This window comes from Ceratotherium simum, chromosome 17 (genome assembly GCF_057802395.1).
Source record: "Ceratotherium simum simum isolate JZ-2026a chromosome 17, ASM5780239v1, whole genome shotgun sequence".
NCBI classification, from domain to species: Eukaryota; Metazoa; Chordata; class Mammalia; order Perissodactyla; family Rhinocerotidae; genus Ceratotherium; species Ceratotherium simum.
In genome coordinates, this window is record NC_141916.1 from 17,726,900 (window position 1) to 17,742,540 (window position 15,641).

Sequence of the window (15,641 nt, forward strand, 5' to 3'; positions counted from 1 at the left end):
CAGCTCCCACTACTCCCAATCTCTTCATCAGTGTACCCCCAGTTAGCCCCCCCACCTCACACTCTAGCCTGGCACTGAACCTAGCCTAGTACTGTCCATGGGTGGAAACCAGTTTGGTTCTTGACCAACCTCTCGGATCTAAGTTTACCAACATCTGGCAAAGCACCTAGTATTTAATACGTGCATAATAATTATTTGTTGAATAATTAACAGATGACTAGAACCATGACATCAAGCCAGGCCACCCCGTTAAGTCTCTCCGCCCTCATGTCAACATAACTGTATTTTGCCCAATGTCCCAAGAAATGTCTAAAATAGCTTAACCAGCAAGACTAGGAGATGGTTTCTCAAGACCTGGTCTGTGCTTCCCTTGGGGAGCTGTCCCTCCCTGGTCAGGACAGGTGGGCTCACAGTGGGAAGACACTGCCCTGGGTGAACCGCGCAATACCTGAATTCCCTGCAGTGAGGATACTCCCATGTAGAGGAAGACTCCATACAATACTGGCATGGGGATAAACTGAGGATAAAAGCGCAGAAAGACCAGAAATTAAATTTGGTATCGTAGCACATTCAAGACTATACAAACTTTTAAATCTCCAAGAAGGAAGCAAAGTCACAAAATCACTGCATAAACATTGCATTAGTTTCTGCTGTCTTTACATGATTTAGAAGTAGAAGCAAAAACAGAAGCTAGCAATGATAACAATCATTTTGTCCTGAAATGAAATGATTACACGTAAGTGTAATCTGGACCTGGTTACCCCTGTCTGGCTCTTCCTCCTCCGTGGGGATGGGCGTGCACACACACACACACACACACACACACGTCCCTCTTTTACAGAATTGATAACTTTCCATTCTTTTGTAATCACATAATCATCTCCTCAGGGATTTGGTATATTTTAACACGGACTAAAAAAGTTTCCTTTTTTACTAACCAGAGACTTGAGGGCAGGAGTGGAGAGGTATCTTATCAGAGAGGGAATGATTTGGGGAGAAATATCAACATTCTTCTATTTCACTTGAATATACATACACACCTACCACATCGCATCTATCACCCTAGGTCATCCTGAGAGCGACTCTATGAAGTAGGGAAAGGAGGCCCAGCGAGTCAAGGCAGGAAAGTCGCACAGCTGAAGACTAACTTTAACTTGCTTTTATTGTGGGAATAAAGAAGCTTCCCAAACAGAATCCTCTCAGAACTAGAAAAATCCCTATTGGATTTTATGTTTTTCCAGCTCTAGAGTGAGTAGACACTTCAATTTGGTGCTAACTTTGTTTGTATAACTATTGAATGGTTTCCTAAAATAATCCCCCTGAGACAGTTATAGGGCGGCCAGGCGATGCCCACCACCATGCCTTTGTGGTTACATTTCTGGAGGAGCAGCAACCTCTGGGCTCCTCCAGATGGCACCTAACCAGGGGTGGAAATGCGGGTACAGTAGAAGTAGAAGTAGAAGGGGGTACGGGGCATGAAGAGAGGCGGCAAGATTGAGTGGAAAGTAAGGGGATGGGAAGATGGTTCAGAATCCTTTCCCATCCCTCTCGATTCTCACCCTTAAATAGCATCTGCAGTGCAGGCTGGGGTGGTTGAAGATTCACCAAAAAGAGCGGGAAAGGAGGCAATGGAGATATGTAAGTACTCCAGAATGGTTGGGGCTTGGTGATATGGCCATAGAACTTTCATCCCATTTTTCCCAGATGCAGGCCTTACACCCACAAAAAAATTTTTTTTTCTCATGTTCAAAGTATCTTCCACCTTTCCAAAAATCCTCTTTCAACCCCGCATCTCACACCAGCCACGACCCATTTTTCTGTTCTACTTCACAGAAAAACTTCTTGAAAGAGTGGTCTGCCCACACTCTTACTTCCTCACCTCCTATTTACTCTTCAGTCTCCTGTAACTCTGCTGCTGCCTCTTGTTCCACTGAATCTGCTCATGTCAACTCATGTTAGGCCTCCATGTTGCCAAATCCAATGGCAGTGGTTTAGTCTTCACCTTTCTAGACAGTTTCTAACCAACCTTTCCTTCTTGAAACACTCCCCTTGCTTGGCTTCCCTGACACCCCACCCTCCTGGTTTCCCTTCTACTGCTCTGGCAGCTCCTTCTGAGTCTCTGTTGCTATCTCCTCCTCTACCCACCTTGAGAGGAGCTCCTTAGACTCTTCTCTTCCCTCTAGTCCTACCTCTCTTTTATCTCTACCCTTCTCCCTGAGTGATCTCTTCTACTCCTGTGCTTTCAATACCACCCATGTGGTGTTGATTCCCACATTTTATTTTTAGTCCAGAACCCTCCTCTAGCCTTGTCACTCAGATGCCTCCCAGATATCTCACCCAAAATCTGACCACCCCGCCCACCCCTCACAAAATCACTTCCTCCTTCATGCAGTCTTCTCCATCTTAAATGCCATCACTCTCCACTGTGATGGTCAAATCAGAACCTAACAGGCATTTTGATTTTTCCATTTTCCTCATCCCATTCCACATCCAGTCAACCAGCAGACCTTTGGATATTTGGATTCAAGTTATAGAGAAGCCGTGCCTTTTATCCATCCCTACTACCAACTTCCTTATCCAAGCCACCGTCATCTCTTACCTGTAATAGCCTCACTGGTTTCTCTGTTTCTGTTTTCCCCAAACCCTAGAAACTTATTCTCTAGACATCAGCCAGAGTGATCTTTTCAAAATATGAAATGGATCACGTCCCTCTCCTGTGAAAACCTTTCAAAGGCTACCTTTACTAGTGTCAACAAGGCCCTGCGTGACCTGCCCCTGCTCACTCTTCAATCTCATCTCTCTGTGCTCTTGCCTTGACTCAACACCCTTGAGCCACATGGCCCTGATATTTCCTAGAACACATACCACTCTTTCCCACCTGAGGGCCTGACTAGACTACTTTTCTCCCTTCCCCTGATGCCATCTCCCACCATCCATGGCACGGCTGGCTCCATCTCATCTTAAATACTATCTCCTTAGACAGGCCTTCTCTGACCACACTAACTAAAGACAGCACCCCCTTAATTCTCTATAGCTCCATAGAGCACTATGTATTTCCTTTTAACACTTATCATATTCTGTAATTATCATGTTTGTTTTCTTAACTACATCTTATCTATCTTACCCTGCTAAAATAAGCTCTTTTAGGGCAGGTATCTGGAGGTGTATGTGTTCAGCATACCACTGTATTCTCAGCACCTAACAGGATTCCTGGCACAAATCAGGCACTCAATATTCAATATTTACCCAATGAGTAAATGAATGATTACCTTTAATATAGCTGTCATGAAGACTGAGCAGCCCATCAGCACAAAGATCATAAGGCCTGTCACTCTTTGCTCTCGGATGCCCAAGAACTTGGGCTGTTCTCCAGGAGCAGAGCACTCAGATTCCAGTTTGAGGCTGTTCACATGGGTGATGGACAAAACAGTTGCAGCCACAAACCAGGGCAGGCCCATGATGGAGCAGACACCCAGCATGATGGCCACCATCAGCAGGTCCAGGTGGTAGCCACAGCCTTTCTGTGGGGAAACAGAGTCTCCATCACCATCAGTGGGCTGGCTGTAGTGGGGCACAGAACAGTGAGCTAAGAGTTTCAGGCTCAAAGCATGAAGGGATGTAAGGGTAAGGAAGAAGGGGTCCAATGATCCCAGATAAGTCTTCCAGCACCTCCTGGTTTGGAGGGAACAGAGAAGAAAAAGGGAAACCTTAGCCTGTCCAAACATACCAATATCCAATCTTTATCAAAGAGGCCCAAGATCTCACCCTGAGTCGCACACATTCAAAGATTCATCTTTTCTTGGCAGAGTAACAAGAAACCAAGCCACGTCTTGACCATTCTAGATGGTAGACACTACAGGAATTGGAGATAAATGACCTTATTCGTCATTTACAATACGCCCCCCCAACAGACCCCCAGATCCTTGCCAAATCTGATGTTGCCTACTCCACGTAAGGAAAGAATAGAGATGAAGGCATGAAGTCTCTCATTAATAAATATACTGCAACCAACCCGACCTCCTGAGGATCCTTGGGCTCAAGGTTCACTCTGAAAACCCCAGTCATGGCCACCAATGGGAGAATATCTGCCTGTAGAAAACAGTGGCCCAAACCCCAACCTGAATCCAGGAAGATAAGCCTGACCCAGAGTAAGTGGCTATATAGGGACCACCAGGAACTCTGTCCACCCACCTTCCCTACAGGTTTGAGAGGAGGTTAATGGAGTCCTAGCTTCTTTCACATCATACCATCATACCCTACTCTAGGGATTGGAAACCCCTGGACTCCTTATGAGCTCTTTCCATGTCTGCTTTTATCCAGGTTCTACAGTTCCTGGTCTAAATGGGCCTACCCTAAAATAAAAAAATGTAACAGACTGCTATTATTCCTTCTAGGGCAGAACTTCTTGTTACCTTGAGCTTGTGTTCCTTCCTGTTAATGATGACAGCTGTGATCTGCTGGTCCATGAATATTAAGATAGTGCAGAGAAGAGCTGGGATAATTGCAGCTATCACAGTCCACCAGGGATTGGGACCAATGGGACTAATAATCCACCCTCGATCATCCCTTGTTGGCTAAGGAGAGAAAACAAGGTTTTATTTTTGTCTTTTAAGTTAACTATAGTAATTAGGGCAAAACAGATAAAACTGAATCACAATATCCACATTTCTTTTTATTCTTGAATGAGAATCCTTTAAAAAAAAAAAAGCATGAAATACAGAAACTCCTCAGGAAATCTATGACCTTATTCCAAATCCTCTTTGAAAGAGTCAATCCTCAGCTGTCAACTTCTGTGGAATATTCGTTAATCCTTCACTTCCTTCCCCTACTCTCCAAACCCTATGTACAGAGAAAGCAACTTGATCTCAACACTAGCCCAAGTAAAATACAATTGATAACAAAATCTGTTGTCAAAAAAGAATTTAATCATTTCCAAAGCCAAATGTAAACAGCTTTGACTACCGTCCTCACCACTCTCCTCCAGCAGCCATATAATGTATGTCTACAGCACAAATAAAGGCAAAGGAGGGCCAGATGCACGGAATCTCACAGGCTTAGACTGGATTTGTCCAGAGGCCTTCTCCCTTCAGCAGTGAAACAGGGGCCTGGGCACCAGAGACTTGAGAGAGAAGCCCGAGACTGCTGAACCAGGGGACTTGTTTGATCTAGGACCCTCTCCAGCATCCCTGTAAAACCACTGTTATACATCTTATTTGGGTGTTCATGACATACCCAAAGTCTCCTAGATCCTCCAAAACCCCCAGGGAACTCAGGGGAAGAGAAGGTCACCTTGTTTAGCAAGTAGTGCTGGAAGATCAAAGGCCAGGGATACAAATTGGCCCGGAATTGACCCAAACTCAATGAATAAAGCAAACAAAGACTGTTAACGTCCAAAGTTTTTGGTTCCATATCATACACGTCTTTAGGATTCAAAGATTCTTCAATAACGTCATCAAGTCCCAAATTATGAATGGGTTAGGTTCTGAAAGTTTACAGAATCTATGTTTCCTCAGTAACAATGTTCTAAGTGATAGTCAAATTCTCAGGCCAACACAAAAACTTATTAAACCCTGACTGACATTAACCCACTAGTAATAGTACTAGCCTTCAGACTGGGTCTTGGTCGCTGGGGGCCATGTGGTATAATAGGGAAGGAAAGAAGGAAGGAAATTTCTTCGCTGCTTCCTGAAAGTGAGGTCTGTCAATGAGCAACGTTTTTTTTGACATTCTCCCAATTCCCTTTCTCATTTCTCCCACCTCTGAGAGGACTTCCTCCCAGATGTCCCAGAAATTCAGTGCCTTCTGACTATCTTAAGCCTACCCATCAGGAAACCTTTCCAAAGACTGCTTAATGCTCCCAAATTACTTATTTTTACACAAAATCCATTCCTCCTGCAGGGTTGACCTCAGTGAGGTATTAGAGAGAAAGCTAATTGCGCTCCTTCACACAAAGGTGAGAATGACAGTCTCAGAGGTATTATATTTTTAAAGAAGGAGTTTTTTAATCCATAAATTTCTAACTGGTGGCATTTCAGTGAACTTAACAAAATAAAATAAAAAATTTTCAGGCAATATGGAAAAAGATATTTTTAACCAGGCCTACTTCAGGGAGAGAGGGAGGGAAAGGAAAGACAAAGGCTGCCTGCCTGTACGAGTCAAGGACTGCCTTCATTCCTGTCCTCCTTCTCCTCCCAGCCTCTCCAGCCTCTCATTTTATGCTTCTTCTCCAGCCACTGAGTACACCCAGGTTTTCTCTTCTCTCCACCCTGTGGGGATCTACGGAACCGAGCTCAGCTTTTCTATCTTCTCAGTTTACTCAGTTACTGCCCCCAAACTGAAATAGATTTGGAGTCCCCATGTATTAATCATTTGTCTTACTTTTTGTATAAGGTTTCCTGAAAAATATTATGGATTATAGAGAGTTATACAAAAAAACAATGGAATAAGGTTGAAGAGATGTCATGATTACTCTGGCAGGGGCCCTAGACCCTGGATGAGGCCACTGGGCCAGCCCATCTCCTCACATGGCAAGATCCTTGAGGGGAGGGCCGAGTCCAACATTCAGCGTTTTCATCCTTCCCAGGGCCCTTAAACAGCTGATGCTCCATGCAAGTGCTGTTAACCAGGTTTCTTCCAGGGACCCCCATTCCCACAGTATCTGGTATATATTTATATAAATGTACACATTCCTTTGTTTTAAATCTTAACATATTAAAAACAATAAGTGGCATTAGTGATAATAAATAATACTTTTCATTCATTAAACAATCTTAAGTTTTCTGTTCTCTGACTTTTTTGACCTGAACTTAGCCAAGCCTGAAGAGTTTGCTTTTCTGAGTGGTAAGGCACAAGGAGCAAGGTTCAGATTTAGAGGACTGAAAAACTCATGATTCGGATACAGGAAGGCCTTTGAAATCAAACTCGGGACCAGATTCTATGAAACCACATGAGGGCACCAAGTACCCTGAGATCTGTTTACCTTGAACACACTGGGAACTTGAAGCTTTGGTGATGGGATGCCAATCAAAAAATCAATAATCACCATTGTGAAGATAGTGAGGAAAACAGCAAAGTCACTCACCATGGAGCGTACCTGGCATGAGAAAGGATTGGAAAAGTGTTTTAGGAGGTTAAATGGGGTAGAAGAGAACTTAGTGTTGTAAAAGGTTTAAAAATCCTCAGAGGAGTGCTTTAATTTTATAGGTGAATTAATACAAGCATATTTAAACAACAGGAATATGTTAATATGCCCACGTTAATACCCAAAAAGTGTAGATATGACGGGGGAGAATGAATCATCTGACAAACTCCAGTGTAACCCACCCCAGCCTCTGAAGGGTTCTGTTTGGAGCATTTATGACCAGGTTTAAGCAATAGTTCTGAGAACTTGGAAGATTTTTTGGGACTAGCCAAGGTTCATTTGTGCCAGCCAAGAACGTTGGCAGCAGCATCAACTCCTCCTCTCCCTCAAACCCAACATCTAATCCATCTGCATGTGAGTCCTGCTGGCTTGACTTCAGAACATATCCAGAACCTCAGCACTTCTCACCCCTCCACTGTTGCTACCTAGATCAGTCACCATCAGCTCTTGTAACTACGGCAGACTCCTAACCTCACTTCTGCCCTTCTTTAAAGCCACTGGAGTGATCGTTTAAAACATAAGTTGGATCATATCACTCTTCTACCAAAGCTCTGAAATGGCTCCTCATTTCACTGAGTTAGAAACCCAAAGGCCTTCTTGGCCTATGAGGCCCACATACTGGCATCATTACCTCTCCGACTCCAGCTCCCAATGCTCTCCCGCTCGGTCACTCTGCCCCAGCCACAAAGACCTCCTTGTTGTTTCTTAAACATGACAGACTCACTCCCACCTCAAGGTCTTTGTACTTGCTCATCCTTTTCCCTCGAATGTATTTCCTCCAGGTAACCTCTTGGGTAGCTCCCTCACCTCCTTTACATTCACCTAAATGTCACCTCCTCCATGAGATCTTCTCTGATGATCCTACTTCACATTGTTCACCACCCTCCACCCCAGCACTTCCTATACTCCTTTCTTGCCTTATTTTTCTCCATAGCACTTATCACATTTTGTCCCTAAGAGGACTATGCCACTTTATAGTTTGCCGTAGCTTTAATAAAGTACAATGCTTCTGAAATGCCCAACATTTCAGAACATATCTTAGCCGCACGTAACTTCACTAATACCTTAACCTGACTTTGCTTTCCTTTGAAACCTGAGGTTTCCAGCTCTTCCTCCCTGGTTTTGTTAGTTCTCCACTGAATGTTACAAACATTCTCTGAACATGCAGCTGCTCCCACCATGAAGCCCATCCTGGGGCCCTTCTTTCCTGTGAACTCCTATAGCACTTACATCCCAGGTTGGCATCCAACGCTTTACTACTGTCTCAGGTGGACCTGGTTGTTTCATGGGTTTCCCCTTCCTATCTGACGGCAGAGACCACATTTTAAACTTCTTTTGCATCCCCCATAGCGCTTAACCTACGCCTGAGCAAGTAGTTAGTACACAACTGCCATTAGTTAACTATTTGTCTAGACCGGAAACAATGACCCCAAACTTATTTAATATGTACCATCCTTAACTACTGTGTAGGTTCACTGAAGTCTAAGAATGTGTTTTAGTCATGTAGGTGTGTACACTACATATCTAATCACCTGAGCCCCCCACCTAGTCACACATCCTGCTCTGCAAATGTGCCTGATGAAACCTCACTTACAGAAAAACCACCATTTCTCCTGATTCAAGTGCCTTTTCAAAGCAATGGCCCCTTTATCCACTCTACAGTCAGCCTCTAATTCTGCCCTGCCAAAACTGATCACGATACAAACAGCACCATCGCTGTCAGGAGCATTTTGGCTGCTGCAGTCAATGTCACCAGTGATCTCACAAGCTATCACAAAAGCCACCCCTGGGAGGAGACTTCAGGGTTTCCTATGTATCCAAAATGATCATCCCAAATTACCACATTCAGGAGCCAGCTCTCGCTATTGGATACTACATGTCCCAGCATTCTGGAAATGAAACTTAACAGCATTCTGGAAATGAGAGTTAATAGCTTTTAGACAACACTACTACCACTTTAAACTCACCTGGCATTTTTAAATCAAAAAGCTTTTAAATATTAACCCTCATCCCACACATCTATAAAAGAGGCTGCTGGACACTAGAAGAAGAGAATGCCACAGCGTTGTTCATCATGACATTTGGAACTCTCCACCTGCCACTCTGCTCAGCAAGCAGCAAGGAGGCTGAGAACAGGGCCTGTTATACTCGACTTCTAACACAAAAGAAACGCACGAGCATGCTACCTACCCTGGTTGGGAAATAGCGGCTTGTCTTAAACGTCTTTAAGGTGCTTGAGAGGATGAAGGTGGTGAAGAAGAGAATGCAGGACCAAAAGAGCACATCCGGAGTATAGGGTCCATGGTGGCCACACGAAGATCCCGTGAACTCTCCGTGCATCTCCTGGCATTCCTGGAGGAACAAGTATTCTGGGTGATGAAAGGCAGGCACAAGGGAATAAATAGCTGTAGCCTTCTGAGTCCACTGATCACTGTCACCCCACGGTTGCTGGGGAGCGCAGGCTGCCAGCAGCACCCACTTGACCTCCATGCAGTTGTGGGGCTCTCACTCGCAAAAGCCCCTCCCAGGCAGGGTGACTATTGCTTTTGAAAATGAAACCAGAACTGTCCCGAGCAAACATGAGGTTCTGGGAGGGCCCTAGCAATTTGTATTACTCATATTACAGAGGACTTCCAAATTTGAATGTTCTTCAAGCCCCACAAAGCCTGGGTCTGCCCCCCTGCCCTGCCTAGTTTCATCCCCTCATACCCCTGGTGCAGGGTCACTGGGTAGGGTGCATGTGGGAGAGAAGAGAGAGGTAATCTTCTTTTCCCTTTATGTACAAGAAAACTTTTGAAGGGGGAAAAAAGTCAGTAAGAATAGTTAAAAAAAAAAAAAAAAAAAAGCTTTATTTCTGAAAATTCCAGAGCTTGCCAAAGGGCTACCCCACTTCTACCTAGAAGGCCCTCCTAAACCTGGCGGCCACATTGCCACAGCACCTGGCAGCTCCCAGACTTACACTAACGGTCAGGTTAGCCCAGTGGACTTCCGTTGTCACGATGTTGTGGTCCTTCCAGTACTGCAGGGTGTGATTGTTTGGATTCTCTGGGAGAGTACACCTGCAGCTGAAGGGAAAAGGAAAAAAGATTCCTGAGGAAAGCAGCCAAGTAGTCAATTAAGTATTTTTCGCCGTGACTGAGCTAAAGGCTCTAGCAGAGCTGCCTATTTCTCCTCTGCCCACTTCAGATCCCTGAGGTTGGTCCTGTTGGCTGAGGCCCATCTGTAGGCCCATCCACATCCCAATTTTTCAGTCAGTCATTACCGAAGATGGACTCAAAGCAGCGTGTGTGTCTCGGGTTAAATTCTGCGAACAACAAAGCTTGGCATCTGATGTGCCCAGAATGAGCCCTGGTGGTTTCCTTGCTTAGTTTCTATCTCTTAGGCTCTTCCTATGAAATTCAATCTACACAGCAAGGAGGACTTGATATTGCAGTCAGCTCTCAACAGCTTCCTCCAAGCCTATGTATCTTGCTCCCTATACTCCCGTCACGTTCTTGCTCTAAAAATTGGAGTCTCCTGGAATCGTGATATAAGCTTTTCTTGACGCTGCATTATCTCTGGATATATCCCACTACCTCCACCATTCTCTGGCTTCCCCAGGCCTCTTCTTCCATCTAAACTTGTCCATCTGACCAGACCTGTCCCACTGGCCACCATATTGCCTCCCAGTCCCAGCATGTTTCATGCCTGAACTGGCTCCCAGTATACTCAACTAATACAGTCATTCCCACCAACTTTGTTTCATCTGTGAATTTAATGAGCATGCCTTCTAAGGATATAGGGTGACAGAATTAAAATTCAAAAAGATCTCAACAGTTTATAATAATAGGAGGAAATCAACAAAATGAAAATTAATAGGGAAAGCTATGAAGTCCTATATTTAGGTATAAAAAATCAATTCTAAACTTGGAAGCAACAAAGATGTCCTTCAGTAGGCGAACGGATGTACTGTAGTACATCAAGACAATGGACTATTATTCAGCACTAAAAAGAAATGAGCTATCAAGCCGTGAAAAGACACAGTAGACCTTTAAGTGCATATTACTAAGTGAGTAAAGCCAATCTGAAAAGCCTACACACTGTATGATTACAACTATGTGACACTGCGGAAAAGGCAAAACTACGGAGACAGTAAAAAGATTTCTGTCTTCCAGGGGTTGGGGTGGTGGGAGAGATGAATAGGTAGAGCACAGAGAATTTGTATGGCAACTAACTGTTCTGTATGATACTATAATGGTGACGTGTCATTATACATTCATCAAAAGCCATAGAATTTACAATACCAAGAGTGAACCCTAATGTAAACTGTGGACTTTTGGTGATAATGATGTGTCAATACAGGTTCATTGATTGCAACAAATGTACCACTCTGGTGGGAAATGTTGATAGCAGGGGAGGCTGTGCATGTGTGGGGGCAAGGGGTATATGGGAACTCTCTGTACTTTCTGCTCAATTTTGCTGTGAACCTAAAACTGCTCTAAAAAAACAAGTCTATTAAAAAAATCAGTTCCACACATGTTAACATAAAATCATTTAAAGAGTTGGGGAGTTCTAGCTTCACATCAGCTCCATATGAACCAACAGTGGAAGACAACTAAGAAAAATGCTATTTTGAGCTTTACTAACAAACAATTACAGTATCCAGATCCAAAGTCTACTCAGTCTAGGGTTGGTCACTTTTGTCCATCTCTTCTCACTAGGATATAAGCCTCATGAGGGTAGATCCTTTGTCTGTCAGGGTCACCGCTATGTTCCAGGGCCTAAAACAGTGCCTGGCACACAGTAGGTGCTCAACACATATTTGTTAAAGGAATAAATGAATGACATAAAAAGGTCAAAGAATAAACCTTACTCCAATGCCAATGGGCAATCCAGAACTCCAAAGCCAGTCGGCAATCCTCTAGGCTTCAAAGATTACACTCCCTAATGGTTATTTTCTAATAAAATAACTTTAAAATTCTAATAAATTTTTTATGAATTCTGGCTTTAAAAAGGTTAATGAATGGATAACTAGACTCTATAAAAGTGTATCTGTGGCTGCTTGGCAGATGCCTCCATGCAGTGCACTCTTGGCTCAGGCAGTTTCAGGTTGAAAGTGTTCACTTCACAACCAGACCCTCCACATCAGAACTGTGCAGCCAGGGCCAGCCCCGTGGCCTAGTGGTTAAGTTCAGCGTACTCTGCTTCAGCGGCCTGGGTTCAGTTCCCGGGTGCGGACCTTACCACTTGTCAGTGGCCATGCTGTGGCAGCAACTCACATACAAAACAGGTGGAAGATTGCCACGATGTTAGCTCAGGGTGAATCGTCCACAGTGAAAAATAACTGTGCAGCCAGAGGGAGGGAACTTCACATACAGAGCTAAAGGACGAGGGGCTTTAGTCATAATTTGGAGAATGACTATTCCAGAGAGGAGATGTTTTATAGGACCAGACTCTCCTAGAAGGTTGAAAACATAGCCAAATACTGTGTTTCTTTTCCAGCTGATCCAAACTGTATTGAACATGTGAAGAAAACACAGCCTCTTGAGTTGAAATCTAGGTAAGTAAACGGACTTCTAGATCTTTAGGATACTGAGTAAGAGACCTGTGGATAGGTAAGGAATCATTAACATATCTCTACCTAATGAGTCCTAAGAGTAGCCTGTATACACTTTCAGAGAATCGTGATAACATGGTCCAGGGTCACAGTCCTTGCAAAAAGAAGTTCCTCTCAACCACTAACTTGAATTCTCCCTGCTATCTTTGCAGCCTATTTTTGTCTCAATGCCTGGAACCAAAAGACATGCTCTGGAAGCATTTCTCACGTCCCCTCTGGGTTTCACTCTTAGTCCATCCTCTCCGTCGTCACTTTTGACTGTTCTCCCCTGGCAGCCCCCCAAGTCTTCACATCCGTATCTGAGCTCTGTTTCCCAGAGGGCCAAGATGCTTCCTTAACAGAAGCTACACGCACTGTCTGGCACACTACATCAGCCATTAAACTCAGGCCCTTTGCTAAATTAAAAAAAAGAAAGACAAGCAGAAAGCATACTTACTAATACAGGCTGAGGTGGTCCAGCTGGCTGTGCATGTGAATGGGGTAGGTCTCTGCTAGGTGAATCAACTTTTCTATTGCTTCATAGATGAAAATAATGCAAATCAGGGAGGCAAACGCTTCTTCAGTGAAGCGGGTAATGTAGCAGACAAGGGAACTGGCATCAGTTGCCACAAGAACAATGCACAGGAAGGCGGTCCACAGTCCGATACAAGCTCGCAGGGAGAGGTATGAAAGAGCGTAGTCTCTGAAACAAGACCAAAGTTCATCAAAGGCAAGGATGGATGGCATCACGAGACAAAGGGTCAGAAATGTGGTTGATTCATCACATAGTATCCATCCCAGTATTGCAACCCAGTTTATCCCTAACTCTGACTGCACTTCACTCCTAAACGCTGCCCTGGGACAACTGTGACAAAGCTTTGCTTCACAAGTGGTATTTGCCATAGCAAGGACAAGGAAAGTGGAGAAGGAAGGAATTGTCCCACACACGTTTCTGCCATTACTGCCCAACGTGATTAAGATCTTATTCTTGCAGGTAAGAAAAAGAAGCCGGCCCTTGTTCTACATGCTAATACAAAATGAAAAAAAGATTTTATAAGAAAAGTAGGGAAACAAGGGCATTGTTGAGTCTTACCACCACTAGCAACCAGAATATGAAGGAGGGATATTAGGCCAAACTAAAAATTGACTTGAAATGGAAATGGAGGAGTTTGAATTAGCTAGGGAAAGTCTTTTTAAAGATAAAAAGTCAAGGGCTGGCCCCGTGGCTTAGCGGTTGGGTGAGCGCGCTCTGCTGCTGGCGGCCCGGGTTCGGGTGCCGGGAACGCCCCGACACGCCGCTTCTCTGGCCATGCTGAGGCTGCGTCCCACATACGGCAACTGGAAGGATATGCAACTATGACATACAACTATCTACTGGGGAAAAAAAAAAGGGAGGAGGATTGGCAATAGATGTTAGCTCAGAGCCGGTCTTCCTCAGCAAAAAGAGGAGGATTAGCATGGACGTTAGCTCAGGGCTGATCTTCCTCACAAAAATAAATAAAAAATAAAGATAAAAAGTCAAGACTTCACTAATGGCTGAGGGATGTTAATAAAGCTCTTTAAGACTAGGAGATCTTCTATTTTAGGTACAGTACTACCTGGGGGTAGGACAACAGACCAATGATGTTCTTCCTTCAGGCTTTTACAGTCCAGAATGATATTTGCCTGCTTATACTTGCCGGGACCCTGGCATTCAACCCTAACAGCACAAGAGCACATCTAGTTAGAGTTTCCAGAAAACCAAATGTCTTACTTGCAGAATTTGAACAAAATCTTTTCAAACACAAGCACTGGCCCAGTACTTCCCAGGATGGTGAGAGCCTGTCCGGCAAACAAGGAATAGGCAATCCCAGTCATGGAGGCTCCAAACAAGGATTCAATTGCACTCTGAGAGGGAAAAAAAAAACCATCATCACTGAGTCCACAGCCCACCTGTAATGAGTAATGTGGACTTATGCACATTCCTGACTTAGCTCTCCTGTGTGCCCTGACAAGTCATTTGCAAAGAGTGATGTGTATACCCTGTCTAATACTCTTGTAAACGGATAACAGTTTGATAATTCAGGTGCCCGAATCCATCCATATGTGATTCCTTAACTAAGTCCTGTTCTCCAGTGACTCAATTCAGTACTTAAATATATATAGAAAGCACAACAACACCATTCACACTACAAGCTGTCATACAGAGTCACCTTAAATCTTACTTTCAAATGACATTAATATATCATTTTCCACCCTTGGAGCAACGGGCAATTCAACTGGGCAATCAGCTACTGAAATTGATACTCAAGCAGAAGAGAGTCTGTTCTAAAGGGAGAACTGTGTTGCTGCTTGGTATGAAGTCAGAGGACCACAGTAATTCAGTACAAAGAATCCAATCTCCTCAGTCCTAGCCCAGGCAATTTTCCCCCCAATGGACTTGGCTGCCACTATAATATTTTAAGTCTTGTTTGGGACCATTAGAAGTGGTTAAAAGTTCTTACTATGCGTCCCTCAGTGGCTTCTCCAAGCAATCCCCCAAAGGTGATGACAGGCGACATGCAGGCACAGTACAGGAACAGAAAGGAGGCCAAACACTGCAGGCTGAGTGCATCCCGGTAGTCGCTCCAGTACCAGGGGGCCTTCCGCTTGATGTCCAGCACCAAGCCCCCAAAGAGCCTGCAGAAACATGGCAGACAGGCCTCGAACACCGTCGCCCCTCCATGAAAGCATATGAACAGCACACATTTGAAAGCACTTCAAACGTGCTCTGAATGGAGGTTACACTTTGGCTTCAATTTGACCTCAAGTATAAGAGATCTCTCTAGAGCCAGCACAGATTCTATTTGCAACCAAGGGCATGAATTTGAATGATTATCCCAAGCAGAAAAAGCATGAATTTGGGTGTGCATATTACCCATTCAATAAAAAGTTCCAAAAAATTAA

The 15,641-nt window shown here is 44.2% G+C and overlaps 1 protein-coding gene across 4 annotated transcripts in view; it reads right to left on the reverse strand.

Moving 5' to 3' along the window:
• Positions 1-15,641, reverse strand: part of SLC4A8 (solute carrier family 4 member 8) — a 66,114-nt gene that overhangs the window by 16,221 nt on the left and 34,252 nt on the right. For all 4 annotated transcript variants that reach the window (XM_004429045.3, XM_087442387.1, XM_087442389.1 and 1 more), the window contains exons 12-20: positions 15,200-15,374; positions 14,470-14,603; positions 13,174-13,419; positions 10,101-10,206; positions 9,332-9,493; positions 6,980-7,093; positions 4,413-4,574; positions 3,270-3,521; positions 449-517 (exon numbers count right to left, since the gene is read on the reverse strand). In XM_004429045.3, coding sequence (XP_004429102.1) covers positions 449-517; positions 3,270-3,521; positions 4,413-4,574; positions 6,980-7,093; positions 9,332-9,493; positions 10,101-10,206; positions 13,174-13,419; positions 14,470-14,603; positions 15,200-15,374 — 1,420 coding nt within the window. The remainder of the gene's footprint in view (positions 1-448; positions 518-3,269; positions 3,522-4,412; positions 4,575-6,979; positions 7,094-9,331; positions 9,494-10,100; positions 10,207-13,173; positions 13,420-14,469; positions 14,604-15,199; positions 15,375-15,641) is intronic.